Source organism: Nerophis lumbriciformis, linkage group LG34 (genome assembly GCF_033978685.3).
Source record: "Nerophis lumbriciformis linkage group LG34, RoL_Nlum_v2.1, whole genome shotgun sequence".
Classification (NCBI taxonomy): Eukaryota; Metazoa; Chordata; class Actinopteri; order Syngnathiformes; family Syngnathidae; genus Nerophis; species Nerophis lumbriciformis.
Window position 1 is genome coordinate 13,271,666 of NC_084581.2, and position 19,882 is coordinate 13,291,547.

Genomic DNA, 19,882 nt, shown 5'->3' on the forward strand with positions numbered 1-19,882 from the left:
CATAATTGATTGCAATGGTTGCATAAGAGAGATACCATAGTCAGTTTCAAAAATCATCAGTATGATTAGAACTGCAAATTAACTTTCTTCTTTTAAATTAGAGTTGTTTTTTTGCAATGCTGTGGCTCTGTCTGTCCACAACTGATTACTGTGTGTAAGACAAACACTTGATATTTGTGGTTATCGTAAGGATATGTGTTTGAAATGATTTAAGCCTTTATCCTGAATGAGAGTTGGCCATTTTCATGAGATTATAAAGGACTGTTAGTGAAGTGAAGTGAATTATATTTATATAGTGCTTTTCTCTAGTGACTAAAAGCGCTTTACATAGTGAAAACCCAATATCTAAGTTACATTTAAACCAGTGTGGGTGGCACTGGGAGCAGGTGGGTAAAGTGTCTTGCCCAAGGACACAACAGAAGTGACTAGGATGGCGGAAGCGGGGATCGAACCTGCAACCCTCAAGTTGATGGCACGGCCACTCTATCAACCGAGCTATACCGCCCCGACTGTTATTGGTCCGATGTTGATGTAGTAAAATATTTATTTTTTTAAAAGCTACATACAATATTAACTGTTATTTAAAATATGAATAAATATGAATATGAATATAAAATATTATCATTCAATGCACTGGTTTAAGAACTATACGTATCTTAAAAGAAATGTCTTTAAATGAAGGGATGAAGGGATTAAGGAAAATAGATCATTTTACTTAACTTTAAGTAACTTTAAATAAAATAATGGTGAAACATACCATTCGCTCTTAAATCAACTTTAAAAAAAGTCAATTAAAAATGATAAATCACTGAAATCAAGTTAAATACTACATTTAAGAGGGTGAAATAAGATGTATACCGGATACACGTACTACAAAAAAGATGTCAGGTCCCTTAAAAACTACAAATAGACAAAGAAAAAATGTTTGCCAGCTTGACTCTAATTGGCTGACTCATTTTCCCAGAGTGCATTGCAACTAAACTAAATCGTCTGTTGGGTGCTAATTCCATGTTTTTTCATGACAGCAAATATATTACCGGCTTTATGGGAACATTTTCTTTCAATGACTTTCACTTTTAAGGAGAACCAAAAGTTGAAACTTTGAGTGAGGCTGGTGTGTGTGAAAAAGCGAATTTCTCATAGGCCTCTGATAGTAATGGGTGAAATGGTAAATGGGTCATACTTATATAGCGCTTTTCTACCTTTTTAAGGAACTCAAAGTGGTCTGACACTATTTTCCACATTCACCCATTCATACACTGATGGCGGGAGCTGCCATGCAAGGCGCTAACCAGGACCCATCAGGAGCAAGGGTGAACTGTCTTGCTCAAGGACACAACGGATGTGACTAGGATGGTAGAAGGTGGGGATTGAACCAGTAACTCTCAGATTGCTGGCACGGCCACTCTACCAACTTCGCCACACCGTCCCCTGAAGCCCGTATTAAACATATTCGAAATTAAAATTGTGATGATAGACGAAAATTAATCTGCAAAGTGTAAGTAATTATAATGTATCAAACGTGCTGATTAGAAACGCCTACTAACTTCAAATAATAGTGCATTAAAGTAGTCCACCTCGGGCCTGATGATTACATATCTAATATCCAAACTACTTAAAAGATGGCGGGATTCCTAAAAAAGCCACAAGATAAAATGGCGACTGAATATGATGTTAATTTCCACCTGTAGGGGTTGTCAGTCATTATGACATCAGGACTGATTGAATGCCATCCATCCACCCATCTTCTAGCACTTGTCCTTTTCGGGGTCGCTGGTGCATTCGGGCGGAAGGCGGCGTACACCCTGGACAAGTCGCCACCTCATCACAGGGCCAACACAGATAGACAGACAACATTCACACTCACATTCACACACTAGGGACCATTTAGTGTTGCCAATCCATCACCCCCAGGTGCATGTTTTTGGAGGTGGGAGGAAGCCGGAGTACCTGGAAGAAACCCACGCAGTCACGAGGAGAACATGCAAACTCCACACAGAAAGATCCAGAGCCCGGGATTGAACTCAGGACCTTCGTATTGTGAGGCACATGCACTAACCCCTGTTTCACCATGCAGATTTTTCTAAAATAAAAAACTACAAATAAACAAACAAACAAAAAAAGGCTGCCAGCTTCAATCCCATTGGCTGACTCATTTTCACAGAGTGCATTAGATCGTCCCGTTTTGGTTAATTTGGGGGCTAATTCCTTGTTTTTTCGTTGCAACAAATATAGTACCTGCTTGTTGGGAATATTTATTTTCATTCAAACTCAGTTTTAAGAAGAACAAAGTTAAATACACTTTTAAGTAAAACCAAAAGTTGAAATCGTGAGTGAGGCTAGGGTGTGAGATTGTTAAGTGCCTACAACAGTCACTTAAAATTGTACAGCGTTTGCAGTACTAACTTTAGGTACAGTGGCCTCCTTAATATTTAGGAAGATTCGTGGTGTAGGTATAGTACAGAATACGCATTGAATCAAAAATTATAATTACTTCCCCAAAACCTTTTCCATTTAAGAACGTGTTTGTAAAAAGTCCCAGGGAGCAACTAGGGTAGCGCTGAAGAGCTGCATCTAACTCTAGAGCTGTGGGTTGCTGACCCTTCCCCTAAATATAAGAGACAAAATATTAACATCTGCCTATAATGGTCATAAATCAGTATGGTGTATGGACTACACAAAAAAAACGGCAGATTTCTTAAAAAATTACAAAAATGGTGGCCGTATAAGACATATACATACTTCCGGCTTTATTTCCGGTTTAGGCCATGCCCAATGTGTGTGGCCATCCCCAACTGACCCCTCTAGAATACTCAAAATGAAGCTTTAGAGTAGTCAGTGTACAGCTGATATACAGAGCGTTATCTCTATAGTAATGTTATTTACCTTTACTACTATTTGTATTGTTAACTTGTCTTGAGCATAAATTAGTTTAACAGTGAAAGTTTATTTTACATTTTTAGTCTCTTCCTTGTACGTGTACTTTGTTGTAATGCAAAGCCTATTTTGCACATTTTTGTGTGCCATGATGGACACATGCTTTTCTCAGTCTTTTTGTTTGTATGTGTTCATTAATGACCCTTTCTTCAGCAAATTCACTATTTTAATTACAAATGGAAAATCACACGTTTTTTTTTGCAACTTTCACTCTTCCCCGCAATTTTAATGCAACATACATCTAAACAAAATGCACTTTCCATTGTAATTTTTGGAACTTCTGCAAATTCAGGCATCTCAAAAAAGGCCCGCAAGATCCTGGGGGGACTGAAAAATGACTGTCAATATTCAAAAACGTTTAAGTAAAGATATGAATAAAGCCTATATTGTTAGATTTGATGAAATCCTCTACTTTTTGGGGTAAGGGTTCACAAATCACAAATTCATAAAATCACAGAGAATCTAATGTTAAATGATAAAATACACCTTAAAACGCCGCAACTTTTGCTGCAACTTTTTTTAAATTCTTCTACAAAATCAGGAATTTTAGGCCATGGGCAAGGTTTAAAGTCACATTCTAACATCCTTTGCTGTCATAATCATGTAAAAATAAGTCCACCTTTGTTGACATTATAGCATGGACACAACAAATGTCTTAACTTGAATGATGATAATGTGGTGTTTTACAAGCGTAAAAGGAAGTTACATGCAGGTTTTAGACATTCTACTGTATCAGAAACAGCTCTCAGTGTCATGCAGTACAAATAATAGATAATAATTGAATGAAGTGAGCACAGTTTCATAGTTCATTTGGCCAACTTTAAGCATGTGAGGCACAGTGCTCCCCACTAGGGGGCAGTATAGCCCCATTAAATAGCCCCACTCCAAGCGCTGCAATACTTCGCAATTATTGTAGGAGCAGTCAAGAGCTTTATTTCATCATTTTGCATTTTTCTGTGTAAAAAACAACTCTTCATTATGTTGCAACAAACATGAGTTCATTTCGCACCTTTTTGTTCTCGACTTGATTTAGTTGCTTTTAAAAAATCAGTGCGCCCTTTTCTCTTATAAGATAAAAGTGCATATTTAAAAGCTTTATTTTTATATAACAAAGCGTGACTGAGAGATTGAAAGATGAAGAAGGAAATAATTGTTTAATAGAGTCTGAAGAGAGTGGATGCATTAAATGTGACCTCATACTGTCAGTGCTTGGCGATGAGAGTGTGTGTGTGTGTGTGTGTGTGTGTGTGTGTGTGTGTGTGTGTGTGTGTGTATGTGTGAGTGTGTGTGCATGTGTGTGTGTGTGTGTCCATCCCAAGCATCCCTATCTGGCACTATAATGAGCATGCAGCAGGAAGAATGAGGTAAAAACACACATGTAGGCTTTATACGTATTGTTTGTGTGCGTGCGTGTGCATGTGTGTGTGCGCGCGTGTGTGTGTGTGTATGTGTGTGTCTGACTTTACATAATTGATGTCCTAGTGCTAACGAGCAGCCTGACTTAAGATGTCAAAGAGTGCACAAACACAAACACAACACGAACATAGTGTGATGTCACCAACAGTTATGGACGTACGGCGCATTGATAGGATGAGCGTGCAAAATCAAAACTTAAAAAAACAAAAACCCAACATGCTCTTTTTGCATCCCAAAGCCATTCTTTGATGCCTCCTATTAATGAGACACCAGTGTGTCAATCAATGACTGCACTTCAGCGCAATTCCAGCCCATCATGAGCAACCATCCAATCACATCGCAGCAAGCGTTACAGGCAGCTCGCTAAAGAGCACTTCCTGCCGCCCCATTAAGTGAGAGAAGTGGACATGGCCGCCTTGAGACTGGAATACGTCAATGTTGGCAGCCGCCATCTTCTTTTTTAGGGCCGCGTTCAAAGACAGCTGGGGAAAAAGTGCATTCCAGCTGCGACGTCTGCACTATCAGCGATACAGTCGTCAACCATTTCCTTGAGTTTATTAGAGATATGTTGTTAATTAGAGAGGATGCTTTAATCTGAAGATAATGTTTGCATATTTTCTAACTTCACCTCTACCGCAAAGTCATAGTTGCACCACTTAGTGGTTTATTTTTGCCCGAGGGGGGAGAAGGGCCTTTATTTGAGGTGAGGCGTTTATTTATTTGGATTCAGTGTTTAATTGGCAACACTAAATTGGCCCTAGCGTGTGAATGTGAGTGTGAATGTTGTCTGTCTATCTGTGTTGGCCCTGCGATGAGGTGGCGACTTGTCCAGGGTGTACCCGAGATAGGCTCCAGCGACACCCCGCGACCCCAAAAGGGACAAGCGGTAGAAAATGGATGGATGGATGGATGTTTAATTGAGGCATGTATTTGAAATATGGTATAAAAACAGTACTTATATGTATTTTAATGGCTATAAGGTCCTACTTCCCAGTTTTCTGGACTGCAACAAATGTGTAAGAGGGGGAGGAGCTACAGGTGGCCACACCCCAAAGCATAAGTGCATAATTGGCTAGGTTACTGAAGGAACAGCAGATTTAAGACGAGCTCTTGATCGAACTAATGGAAGCTCTGTGATTGGATGATTGCCGATGGGCCGCCGCCCACAGGGGTCCTGAGACGCTCTCACCTCGTGAATTTCTTGGGTTCGGTGGGAGGGGTCGGCGGCGGGGGAAGAGGTTTGTTGGCGTTGAGCTCGAGGTGGTGGTGGAGGAGGAGGGGGGAGTGGGGGATGGGCTCGAGGCGGCCGAGCTGGGCCAGGGGCGGCGGCGGCGGTGGCGGCTGCGGAGGCTGCCCGCCTCCGGGGCCCGCCGCGCCTGAGCCGGCTGCCTCCAGAACCCTGAAGCTGGCGGAGCTGCTGAATCTGCTTGCCGCCGCTTTCTCATTCTTTCGCTTTTGCTACACAGAAAGACAGGAGGGGGGAGCACGGGGTCAGGGGGGGAAAGAAGGGAGTAAGGGGGTGTGCAAAAGAAAATCATGATGAAGAAAATGTAAAAAAAAATGGAGGTAAAAGAAAGGGCAAATGGAGCGCTGGGAAAGCTGGAAAGGTCGCAAGGAGAGCCTGACTGAGATAGAACATAGCAGCGCGCTAACAGGATCATACCGACTGGAAGCCCGCTGCCACCCGGAGCGGCGTCGCAAGGGCGGGCGAAGATCGCACCAAAGCAAATGGCTTGGAAAGCAAAGCGAGGCTGTCAGGAAGTTGACTAATATGAGAAATAAACAAACACTTGAATGGTTTGAGCATGCGGCGAAACAAGTTCATTCATTACTCTTTGTGATGTCACCACTTCTATGCACCAATCAGGAATGAGCAACACAGCAGTGAGAGAAATCAGTTTTTTGGGCTCACATGGCTACATTTTAATACTACATTAAATTATTGGGATGTATTTAAGCAGTTAATGGTTAAATCAAATGTTTAAAAAACATCCGATTGAGGCACTGAGGAGGTGACGCTGAGAGATGAGATGACGGCCATGTTTGCTCCTACCTTGATCAGTGGGTTGATGACTCCTACGTTGGGACTGGCGTTGAACACTTTGTTGAAGTTGGTCTCCCGGTTGACAAGCTCCAGCTGGTAGAACTTTTTGTCATCCTGGTGTGGATGAAATAGACAAGTTAGTCTACCACAGTGGCTCTCAATTATCTTAACGCCCCCTGAATAGTAATATTCAGCACCTGATAATATTTATTTATTTGTGCATTTGCGTGAAGCTAGTTGTTTACTACATGTGCTCCAAATGAAGGGATTATTCAATTCCAATATGTCATATTTCTCAATCAGTCTGTTGATCAATTCGAACACTGCTGCCACCAAGCTAGAGGCTTGTGTATTGTTCAAGCTTGAATATATTGAAATAAAGATGCTAACACTGGAACTGACGATCTAAAATGAATGTAGTAAAAACAAACTCACAAAAGAACACCTTTAAAATAACTTTGTATCGCGGTATATAAGACAAATACAAGACTGGCACAATAAAATTAATAGCAAACGCCTCAAGTTGCGTGCTTTCTTAGCGATGTTAGCATTGCGTTTAATGAGGTGCTCATTCATGTACATTTGTATCAAGTATAATTTGTACCCCTGAGTTTCTTTCCCCGTTTCAGCAGTGCCATTTTAGATTTCCTGTTGGCGAGTTTCACGATGATGACTGGCATGGTGATGATGTTGTTTCTTCTATACAGTGGTGTGCATGCGTCGATGGTGTTGATATCAACATTATTTTCCTTTGATTGCAGAAAGTTGATCGTGTTTTATGTTGCGCGATTGCACCAAGAAAAATTCCTAGTTTGTGAACCCGTTGTCAAACAATGGCAATAAAACGATTCTGATTCTGATTCTGACTTAATGCTCTGTGAGGCAGCATCCATTTAATCTTGTTCTCCTCTGATGTCAACTAGGATCTGGGAGTGATGTGCAGTCTTGCAATGATGATACCATTCTGTCATGTATAGTGATCCATCTCCTCTTTTTATACTCCAGAACGGAGTTATCTTGTTGCAACTGTTGGCGCAATGCTGCATTCTACTCTTGCAACAACACTGCTGTTGTTACCTCTTTTAAGACCTTCACCTCCTTTCTCACTGCTGAGGTGTCCTCCTGCAGGACCCTCACCTCCTGTCTTACTGCTGAGGTGTATTTTCTGAGAATCTTTATTTCATCTCTGAACTTCTTTATATCATCAAAAAATGCAGTTCTCAAGTTGTCATTCTTTTCCTTTAGTTTCTTTTGTTATCTCTGATTTTAGAGCTATGTCTGATCGCAGTGTTGCCTGCATCCTTACAATTATCTATCTCACAGATGATTTTAGTTCTTCTATTAATCCCATCATCGTTCTCATTTTTTCCACCAACTGTTTTACATCATTCCTCACATCGTCGGTGTCCTGAAATTCAATCTGTAAGCCCGAAGGTTCCGAATTTTGTTTCGATGATTGCGTCTCATAGTTGCTAAGCAGCCAATTGAAAGCCGTTAGCGTTGTTAGCTCTGACGGCTTGTGGCAGCTCTAACTAGACTATTTCAACAAATATCGTACCTTGGGCTGGCCCGAGCTGTGTCAGCCTCTTTGTGTGATCAACAACGCTTAAAGTTTGTTCAACTTTCACGGTCTGCATAGCTTCAGGTTGCTTGGCAACCACGTTGAGCTAGTGTTTAGCTAACGACAGGAACCCCCAATTCGACTATTATAGCAAATCCATGTCTTTCCCCGGGCATTGTTAAAATGTTATACATTATCAAGCTGTCCTGTAGTTGTGAACACAATCAGTGGTTAGAAAAGCTACAATTTTAGTCAAAACTCTTGTACAAGAGCAGAGCTTTTTTGTTTTGCATCCTCTACCGGTGACAGGATGTGACAGTATTTTATAGGAAGTGAAAAACTTGTATTGGGCATTTTCAACCACATACCTAATGCATTTAAAAATTGCCATACAGTTACAGTATATTATATGATCACTTTTGCATCGTCTGTGCTTACCACCAGCTTTTTTACAAGAGATTCCCTCTCAGACACCATGTCCTTTAGCTCAGCAATCATCTGCAGATCTTCAGGACGACTCTCCCTGTTCCTGAACTTGTCCTCTGTTCCTTCCAGCCTGTTTGACAACACAAATGCATAAAAATTAGGGCTGTCAACATTAACGTTCTAATGCATGATTAATAAAAATAAATGATAGCCTTATCAATATGTATGAAGATTAATCACGCGCATTTGTTACAGTCTGTGATTTGGAGGAGGGGCGACCAATTTCGCTTCAACACAGAACTTTGGATAAAACTAAGGTAACTTGTTGGTATTGCAACGACATCAAGTTTAAAATAGCATCTTAAAGTGAAACACATACTCAAGGATGGCGCCGACAGTGTTTTTAATCCTCTTCGTGACTTCTTTTGTAAACAGCTACTAGCGACAAATCGAGTGAGTTTTCCCAGGGATATTGGAATCATTTTTGTGTCTTGGAGTCGCTGAGGTGAAAGCAAGCAGCAGTCACCGTCCTCAGCGAGCAGTGACGGCTGCTGCCAGTCAGCTGGTGATGCTGCGCCAACAGCTACATGCTAGCATGAATGCTAGCTATAGCCACAACAAGCAGAGGAGAACACTATGCTGGCAAAGTTTACTGATTCAATGTTGTCAACAAAAGTAGCAAAGTAAAGTTCAAAATATGCCTTTGCTAAACGGACAGCCACCACACATCTAACATCTGTGAAGACCAAGTCCTGCAAGAAGATGTCATTCATATCACCACAGCGGATCTGTCATACAATACTTTGGAGAGGCACAATTACAGCAAGGATAAACCAACTGCACTACACAAACAAGAGCATCAACTTGCAACCACAGACAAAGGATGTAACGGTAAACAGTATAATGACAAACAGCGGTAAAATTTCAGACGGTTAGTAATATCGTTTACATTTTTGATTACCGAAAAAGTGTAATTTATTCATGTATTTAGGCAACACTGCTTACTTCTTGAAAACTGAAGTGGCGCAGCGCAGTGCACTTGCACTGTTAGGCTCGAGAAAACATGGCAGCGACTACACGGACTTTGCTTTGAAAATGTTCCCTCTGAGTAAACGGAGCCGATTGCTTTGTTTCACTTCATTTCAATCGTTTCTACTTCGGGGGAGTCTCGGTGTGCGTTTAAGAGCGCAATGCTGTTGGAGGAGAAAAATATTTGATGTAGCGGTTTAATTTTGAACGTGCAACTAGCGTCCGTCCGTCAGCTGCTGGGACCGAGAGTTACCATGCAGCAGGTGATGTGTCGTGAACGTCGCCACAACTTGTTTATAAAGTCTTTAGTTTGTTTACTGGGATGCTCACTTGTCATCTCATCGAATCGATCGCTGGCTGAGTTGTCGGTGAGGCACAAATATTGTGTATAAGATGTGAGAGGTATCACTCCTTTACTTTTGTTGGCTAAACTGTTGCACTGAACACATTGTGTTGTTAAAGAAGAACAAAGCTTGTTTATTTGACGTTATCTTCATTAGCCAAACTGCTTTGTGTTTTATATTGATATAAAAAGTAAACACCATGTTTTTGACATTACTTGTGTTTTTTTCCATTTCACAAAGTTATCACTTTAATAACCATTCATGTGACATAGCATTTTGTTAATGTTTCATGGTGTATAATTAATTGCTATACGACAGATTTCTGCTCAAACTCTTAATGGATCTGTCCCGATACAGCATCTACATGTACACACATTAGTAAATGTAATAGTACATAACTTAAAAAATCATTTTCTCTATGAAAATGTAAAAAATAGAGATAAGGGCATCATGTAATAAAAAATCTAATACTATTAATGAACAAAAACACAAATATTTGTCTTTAAATATATAGATAACGTTTATCTAGAGCATTACATGATGGTGTCCCATTCACACCCCAACACTGTTTTACCTAACATAATGAATAATCATGATTAATAATCGTGATTTTAATATTGATAAAAATAATCTTAACTATTATATTGCTCATAATCGTGCAGTCTTATGTGTAAGACTAGACCTCATATGAACACTGTTTTTATCTATATGGACAAAAAAGTGCAGTTACGTCTTATGTCCATAAGGTGCCATCTTGCAAAATGTTTACATTTATATTTATTCATTTATAGCATTATTTTCCTTTATGTTTTCTACCGCTTGTCCCTCTCGGAGTCGGGGGTGCTGTAGCCTATCCCAGCTGCACTGGCAAGTCGCCACCTCATCGCAGGGCCAACATTTCTGCCATATTACTTTGTTTATGATGCTTGTGTTGTTTTCATATGCACATTTAACTTTCTACTTGAGGTACATACAAACATTTTGAATGTGTTGTTTGTCTTTTTTGATATATATGATAAATATGACTTGGTTAAAAGATTTCAGTATAAGTAGTTCTTGAAAATTTTGAGCACATTAAAAATTACTGCGATAATAATGATAATTTTGGTCAACATAGTCATGATAAAAAAAATGTCATACAGTGACATCCCTACTACAGACTAAATGTGAATTTATTTTGCGTCCTGGAGAATGTTGGACATCTGTAAGTAACCACAACGAGCTGGCGTCACATTGTACCAAAAAAAGAGATCAGCATTGTCATCTGAAAAAGGTAAACAAACTGGTTTTGTTTCAACAACTCTTTAAACTAAAGAAGGGTAAATGGTGCACTACGTTAAATTGTTTACGAGTGCGTTCACTACATTATCAATTCATAACTGTATCTTGTTTGCAAGATTATTGCAAACTGCAAAGACTTTAAAAATGTGCACTTAATTTTTACTATACTTATTTTTACCAAGTTTTGAGTAAATCAATGACTTGCAGTTCAGTAAATATTTAGAACACTTTCCTGTATGACATTCTGACTCCCAAATGGCTTTTGTACCCAAATATTGGGGAATTTTCTTCAGCAAATGTTATTTATGCAAGCAAATAATAACCGGTGAGTAATCGTGATTAATCACAGGTTTAGAGTGTGATTAATCTGATTTAGAAAATTAATCACTTGACAGCCCTAATAAAAACATTTATTTCTGAACTTGCACAACCAGCCAAAACTGACTTAAGACCAAGTCCTTCTAACCACCGAAAGAAGGACTCCTTTAGGTATTACATTTTGCTAAATGCACACAATAATTTATTGCGGTAAGCCTCAAATGTATTTTAATGTCCATACGGCTTAATTAGCTAAGCCCCTATTATGGCTGTGTCTATTCCAGGCATTACGGTAATTAAACTTCCTCTCAACTGCTTCAGAGCAGCTTATGTGAGCTCTTCACTTGTGTCATGTGAGACTTTAGAGAGTTGCTGTAATTTCACTAGAGATTGACGATCAATAACACAGCCATCGCACCACCCCTCCTCTCTTATAACTATTAAGCAGTTGGAGGCTTCAAAGTGTAAATTCTTAAACTTTCACAATTCTTAATGGAAATTTATTTTTGGAAGATTTTTTTTTCACCCTTGGGAACAATCAAGGCTGCTCTAATGAAGTTTCTGTGAAGTGTCAAAGTCTTAACAAGCACACTGAAATCAGCTCCAAATTGTCTCTTCCATCCATCCATCCATCCATCCATCCATCCATCCATATTCTATCGCTTGTCCCTTTCGGGGTCGCGGGGTTGCTGGAGCCTATCTCAGCTGCATTCGGGCGGAAGGCGGGGTACACCCTGGACAAGTCGCCACCTCATCACAGGGCCAACACAGATAGACAGACAACATTCACACTCACATTCACACACTAGGGACCATTTAGTGTTGCCAATCAACCTATGCCCAGGTGCATGTCTTTGGAGGTTGGAGGAAGTCTTCCTTATTGTTATATACAGTGTCTGCCAAATTTATTTCAGAAAGTATTTTTTTCTATCTTTTCAAGGATCAAATCCATAGCACAGTATTGCTATTTCTCCTTGTTTATTTTTCATGGATTTAGTATGTTTAGCATCTTAAACATTATTCCAATTTTGGAAAAAAAAAATTGTTATGTGCAATTTTGTTCCTTTTTTCCAGTGTTTACATTGTCTACTTTCTGCTGGATATACTTTAGAGTAGTCAGCGTACAGCCTGTATACCAGTATATATTTAATATCCAGTACATATGCGTCAACACATTATTATTGTCTTAATAGTTGCAACACCAGTGAGTAGCAAGACAACTGTGTCTTGTCTACAGTCAGGCATGGCGGTGGCAGCGTGCACGAGTGCTGCCAGCACGGGGGAGCTGCAGTTCAATTAGGGGAAACATGAACTCCAACATGTATGGTGACATTGGGAAGCAAAAACTGGGCCGCGTGGCAGTTTTCCAACATGACGAGGGGCCCAAACATCTCCCAGAAGACGATACACACTGACTACTCTAAATTATATCCAAGTTTACTTTATCATACATATAAAAACTACCATGCATCCAAGTTCCAATGCCAATAAGTCACCATGTTCCAGTACAAGTTGACATTCATCTTTCTCAAATATGAACTGCAGCTCCCCTCAGTGCTGGCTGCACTCGTGCACGCTACTACCACCATGATAGGCTGGAGACAAGACAGTTATCATGTTACTTGTGTAGCCAGATATTTAGACAATAATGACCGTGTTGACTCATTTTCAGCGCTTAATGAATGTATACTGCTCCGCAAGCTGTACACTGACTACTCTTAAGCAGATGCAAGTTTACTTTCTATAGCCTTGTCAAGATAGAATGAGATGCTGGCGGAAATGTGAGTGCTGTACTCACTTTAGTGAGGTACTGTGTGTAAGCAACACACAATTTCACTATAATAACACACTGACGACACTTTAAAATGTTTGCCATTTAAATGTCACTACTGCGGAGGAAGAAAATCATCAATGATGGCCTTTATGCAATCGTATCAAGCTGGGTCCTATTGGAGTATGTTCCTTGCCTCTGTCGACCAAGTGTGAGAAAAAATGGACTTCCATGCTTATCAGCTCAAGTGGATTTGCACTTAAAAATCCCCTTAAAGCTGTTTCTGGTTTTGTTTTATTTCAAATCAGAAAAATGTCACACTTCTATATGTAATTTTGTCCATCCTCATGCTTTCATTTGGAGGGCCCTTTAACGTCCCACATGTGGTGAATGTGTGCTAGCGGCGCAGAAGCAGCTTGTGGAGCGGCCAAAGGGAGCAACGTGGTGGCGTGGCAGGTTAGTGATGCATCCTGGTCTGCGTCTTCTACACGGCCGGTGTTGTGTTATGAATGTGTTTGGTTAAACCAGGGGTCAGCAACCCGCGGTTCTTTAGTGGCGCCCCAGTGGGTCCCTGGAGCATTTTTAAAAAAGGATTAAAAACGGAAAAAGATGGGGGGAAAATATTTTTGTTGTTGTAGTATGTTATTTGTTTGAGGACAAACTTGACACAGACCTTCCCAATTGTTAGAAAGCCCAATGTTTAATGTGTTGGTGTGTATGCTTCACTGATGAGAGTATTGGGTGAACATCGTTTTGTCCTACTAATTTTGGCAGTTCTTGAACTCACCATAGTGTGGACTGTGATGCAACAGTTTGTTTACATGTAAAATGTTCCACTCCTTTGACTCATTTTGTCCACCAAAAGTTTCATGCTGTGTGTGAATGCACAAAGGTGAGCTTTGTTGATGTTATTGACTTGTTGGAGTGCTAACCAGGCATATTTGGTCAGTGCATGACTGCAAGCTAATCAATGCTAACATGCTATTTAGGTTAGCTGAATGTACATATTGCATCATTATGCCTCATTTGTAAGTATATTCGAGCTCATTTAATATCCTTTACTTTTATCCCCTATATAATTTAGTTTTGCATGTCTCATGACACATTATCTGTATTTAATATTGGCTGCATTTCAGATAGTTGTTTGTGTGCCATGTTGTTCCAGACCACAGGAAACATTACATAGCTTGTCAAATATTGTAATAAATCTATTAAAAGAAGGCAGCCTGCCGTTTCCTTTAACTTGGACACACACATCTATACCTTTGGCAATTAAAAGCCAGTAATTTCCAGGAGTTATCTCACCTTCTGAGTAGCCTCTGATTTACTAATGGTTTCTAATGTTGTAAAAATGTGTAGAATAAATATAAAATTTCAACATTTCTGTCAACGAAGATTTGCTTCAGCCTGTGACACTGTCATTTTGATAGTAGGCTATTATAGCTAATATAGACACTTACGTCATTTGTTGCCTTCATTATAAGACTTATATACGGCTTTTCATTTTTTGCTACTCCAGACAGATTTGTTTTTTGTATTTTTGGTCCAATATGGCTCTTCCAACGTTTTGGGTTGCAGACCCCTGGGTTAAACGCTGCTCAATGACATGCATGTAGAGCGCGAGGAGCGTGCACATACAGGATCTGTAGGGCGGAGATCTTGTCTTTGAGGACTTCCTGCGCCTTGTTGAAGTCCGACAGCATGTTCTGCGTCTCCCTGCTGTGCACGATGTTCAGTTCGGACAGTTCCCTCTCGTGACGCTTTAGCAACTCCTGCTCGTGAGCCCTGGGGATGCAAAACACACAACACCACACGTTTCAGGATGCTAATCTTGAACGACAACACTGCTTGCAACCATACAAAATGTCTCCATAGTCTTGAGTTACACAATCCAATCAGAGCCAATACAGAAGTTGTATCAAAACAATATTAAACTACTGTGCTTGTAGCTTGATGTACACCTGCACAACATTTAATGTGTACTATTCATTGAATTATTATTATTTTTTCAACCATTACAAATATTATACAATACATATACGACATACTTCCTTATTCAGCAACGTGAAAGGGTCAAATAACTGGAAACAGCCCTCAAAGATAGACGCAATACATTGGCGCTGTACTAGATAGAGCTATAAAAAGTGTGTCAATGCAAACAAGCTTCGACGTGTGGGAGGAAAGACGTACGGATTTTGGGCTGATAAAAAGACAACAGTGAGGAAACATGGCCGACCGTCTGTCCTCTTCCTGCTCCTCACCGCCTTCTCTATATCTATTTATTTATTTATTTAGGAGGCTATTTTTAGCAGCGCGGCCGCCATTCAGACTCAGCAGTTGCATAATGCGGATAGAAGCACGCTGCATACACTCACACACAGACTTTAAAGTACCAGTAGATTGGAAAGACAAGTTGCTGCTATATTGAAGCTATTACCATTTTTATCTGATGTATGACACCAGATATCTTACAAAGTTTGTGAATAGATAAAGAATATCAATCTTACAGAGATTCCCGAGCCATTTTGAGAGATAATGAGCTAGCCAGACACGTCATCGCGTGACGCAGAGGTAGGGACCACAGATTACTTCATCACCAACAACAATGCAAATCATACAAACTCGGAAACCTTGAAATCCAAGCTACAAACATGATAAAACGATAGCTTGCTCTTACTTCGATGACGTCTGATAGGATGTCCATATCACACGAAAGGTTAACAAAGAAGTCTCCCTGCAGACACTGGGCCCCATTCAGCAATAAGTTCCTAACTTTTCCTCTTATCTTTCTTCCTAAGTGATTTCCTAAGAGGAGTCTATTCAAATTCATGACGTGTTCTTAAATGGCCAAATTGTTCCCACCTGCTGTTCTTAAATTGCTGAATGCCAAATAGTTAGCGCGTGCGTGTCTATCATAATTTGCATATAAACACGTCCTTATTTTCTCAATATGCATAGGTAAACACCTTTACAGTAATTCTGTAATTTGCATAGGTAAACACCCTTAATTCCCCATATAAGGGCACAATTCCGGCGGAAAAGAAAGAAAACACAAACAGATTACAGAAGAGAAATTCGTATTATCCCGCGGGGGAAATACATAATGTCAAAACGTAAGTTTAAGAAAGGGGCGGACTGCCTAAAGGGTTCAAATAAATATTTGTCACTTCGGGCAAATAGGTCAACATGGTCATGAAATATGCGCTCCCTCCCCAGGGCACGATCTGTGGCATCTTATAACGTGCGTGCGTGCGTGCACACGGTATTTTGAAATGTCTATATATTGCTCATTTTGCTATATGTCTGTCTGTCTGTCTTATCTATATCTATGTATCTATTTATCTATATCCATTTATCTATCTATATTTGTGTACATTCGAAGAGAACTAATGTACACAAATATAGATAGATAGATAGATAGATAGAAATCTATCTATATATCTCTATACATATGTCTATCTATCTATCTATCTATCTATCTATATATAAATGGTAAATGGGTTATACTTGTATAGCGCTTTTCTGCCTTCAAGGTACTCAAAGCGCTTTGACACTATTTCCACATTCACCCAACTGTAAACAAGTAACAGTGTGCTAACATACTGCAGGATAAAGGCTATTGGCCTCCACCACCACTTTGTCACCTGATCTGCTGGTTGGCCTCGCTGCGAATCTTCAGCACCTCCTTGCCCTTGAGCTCCAGCTCCTTGGTCAGGCTACTGATGTTCTCGTTGAGCGTGTGGATTTGATGGTCCAGCTGAGCGATGTGATTCTTCCTACGCGTCACTTCCTCCTGGAGCTCGGCGATGCGGCCAAGCAGCTCGCGCTCCTGCAAGGAAGCCGGAAGTCAGTGGGTCAGACATACTCACACAGATGTTAGCCAATGTTGTTCTGCTAGCATAAACAACCTCACAGGCTGCATTAAAACACAAAAACAGCGTCTTTAGCTGTAAGGCCTTTTTTTTTTAAACCAATCAGTCTAAAGCAGTAGTTCTCAAACTTTTTTCACCAACTACCACCTTAGAAAACACTTGGCTCTCCAAGTATCACCATGATGACCCACATTAAAATACAGTAGCGTCGTAGGCCTAAGTATTCATTAAAAACAAGGCAGAGGTTTTATTTAAAAAGTATTTTTTTATCATTTTTGGCCACTGTAACATTAGACAAAGTAACATATACACATGTATATATGTATGTATATAGATGTATGTATGTATATATATATATATATATATATATATATATATATATATATGTCTTAATAAGGTTATCCAAAAAATAGTGCTCGATACCGTAGTAGAGCGCAATATATGTATGTGTGGGAAAAAAATCACAAGACTACTTCATCTCTACAGGCCTGTTTCATGAGGGGTTCCCTCAATCATCAGGAGATTTTTTTATTTTTTTTATTTTTATTTTTATTTAAATCTCCTGATGATTGAGGGAACCCCTCATGAAACAGGCCTGTAGAGATGAAGTAGTCTTGTGATTTTTTGCCACACATACATATATATATATATATATATATATATATATATATATATATATATATATGCACACATACGTATATATACATACATATATATACATACATATGTATATACACATACTTATATGCATATATATACATACATATCAATACATACATACCGGTATATATACATATATATACACACATATATATACATATATAAATACACACATATACATACATATATATATACACATACAGTATATGTATATACACACATATACATATATGTATATACACACACATATATATATATATACATACATATATATATATATATATATATATATCCATCCATCCATTTTCTACCGCTTATTCCCTTAGGGGTCGCGGGGGGCGCTGGAGCCTATCTCAGCTACAATCGGGCGGAATCGAACACCCTGGACAAGTCGCCAGCCCATCGCAGGGCCAACACAGATAGACAGACAACATTCACACTCACATTCACACACTAGGGCCAATTTTTTATTTTTTTTGAATTTTTTTTTTTAGTGTTGCCAATCAACCTATCCCCAGGTGCATGTCTTTGGAGGTGGGAGGAAGCCGGAGTACCCGGAGGGAACCCACGCAGTCACAGGGAGAACATGCAAACTCCACACAGAAAGATCTCGAGGCCGGGATTGAACTCACGACTACTCAGGACCTTCGTATTGTGAGGCAGACGCACTAACCCCTCTACCACCGTGCTGCCATATATATATATATATATATATATATATATATATATATATATATATATATATATATATATATATATATATATATATATATATATATATATATATATATATATATTTTATGTGTGTGTATGTATATATATATATATATATATATATATATATATATATATATATATATATATATATATATATATATATACACACACATAAAATATATATATATATATATATATATATATATATATATATATATATATATATATATACATACACACACATAAAATATATATATATATATATATGGTTTGTACCAACTGAGCAATACATCACATTGTTAGTGCCTCTTGTTATTGTTCCAATCAAAAAGCATCAAACGTGCTAATTAAATGTTCACTTTCCAAGCAGATGTGCCAGCAAGATGAAACATCTGCTCGCTGGAACCACTTCTTTTTTGTACACTCCATATGAACTACTTTCCTCCAGCAAAATACATTACCTCCAAAAATCTCAGTTCAACACACGCGCACGTACACGCGCACACACACACACAAGGGTCTTCTTTTCTCCTCTTATTTTTTTACTGTCTTTAAAAATAAAAAAGGTTTTAATTATTAATCAGATGAGGACATTAGTTTTCTGAGACAAGAGTGGCTGAGAATAGAAAATGAAGACGGTCAGTGGCCACTTCATTAGGTACACAATCGAAAGAAAATCTACACAAACATTTTGCATTTCCAAATGTACTGCACAACTGCAACGGATCACACTGTAAGCCGTATCCAGTGTATTATTATTTATGTTAATATCTATTATTATCATCATTATTAGGGCCCGAGCAGCAGAGCAAGCACCGCAGTAGAATTGCTATTGGAATTGCTCTGTTTATTGTTGTTATTATTATTATTATTTAAAAAAAAACAGGAAAAAAAAAACAGCATCTATCTATAGCTTGACAAAAAAAAAGACTAGTGGTGTGTTATTTGGGAACAGTTGGTCATGGTTATGTGCAGTAAAACTTTTCATGAAGCCAACTCACCTTAATGTGTGTTCCTAAATTTGTGTTGGACGTCTTAGATGATGAGAGCAGTTATGATTTTGGTTTACAAAGTAAACAACTAAAAACTAAGGTTTTGGTCATTGTCTTCTCTAAATGCATATATTTGTCTAAATACGGCTAAGGACAAACATTACTGTGGGTTTCCTGCACGTCGTTTTCATCACTAAAGAAAAAAGCTAATCTGCGCAAGAGAATTTCTCTGCCATTTTCAAGTATGTTTTTTTTTTCTTGAGTCGTCAGCTTGAAGCGTCCCTCTGTCTCCGACTCCCTCGTCGTCATGTGACATGAGTGCGTGTCTGTTATGATTTTGCTTCCTGGTTTCAATGACCCGCCTTATCTTTCCTCTGATTGGCCAGTCCGTAATGTTTCACCCTAATCGTAGCCAATTTTGACCCATCATACGAACGACAACCAATCATCATGGATTTTCTTCGTCTGTATGGATGTTCTCATTCATCTAGGTCTTTTGGTATTTTATTGTATT

General features: G+C 39.1%; 1 protein-coding gene across 2 annotated transcripts in view; it reads right to left on the minus strand.

Annotated features, from left to right (window-relative positions):
• The window catches only part of fam184ab (family with sequence similarity 184 member Ab), a 137,127-nt gene that overhangs the window by 4,756 nt on the left and 112,489 nt on the right, over positions 1–19,882 (minus strand). Inside the window, exons 17-21 of one of the 2 annotated variants that reach the window (XM_061929697.2) lie at positions 16,772–16,956; positions 14,766–14,912; positions 8,397–8,514; positions 6,407–6,511; positions 5,543–5,811 (exon numbers count right to left, since the gene is read on the minus strand). In XM_061929697.2, the coding sequence (XP_061785681.1) occupies positions 5,543–5,811; positions 6,407–6,511; positions 8,397–8,514; positions 14,766–14,912; positions 16,772–16,956 (824 nt within the window). The remainder of the gene's footprint in view (positions 1–5,542; positions 5,812–6,406; positions 6,512–8,396; positions 8,515–14,765; positions 14,913–16,771; positions 16,957–19,882) is intronic. The other variant, XM_061929698.2, reaches the window with a different exon arrangement.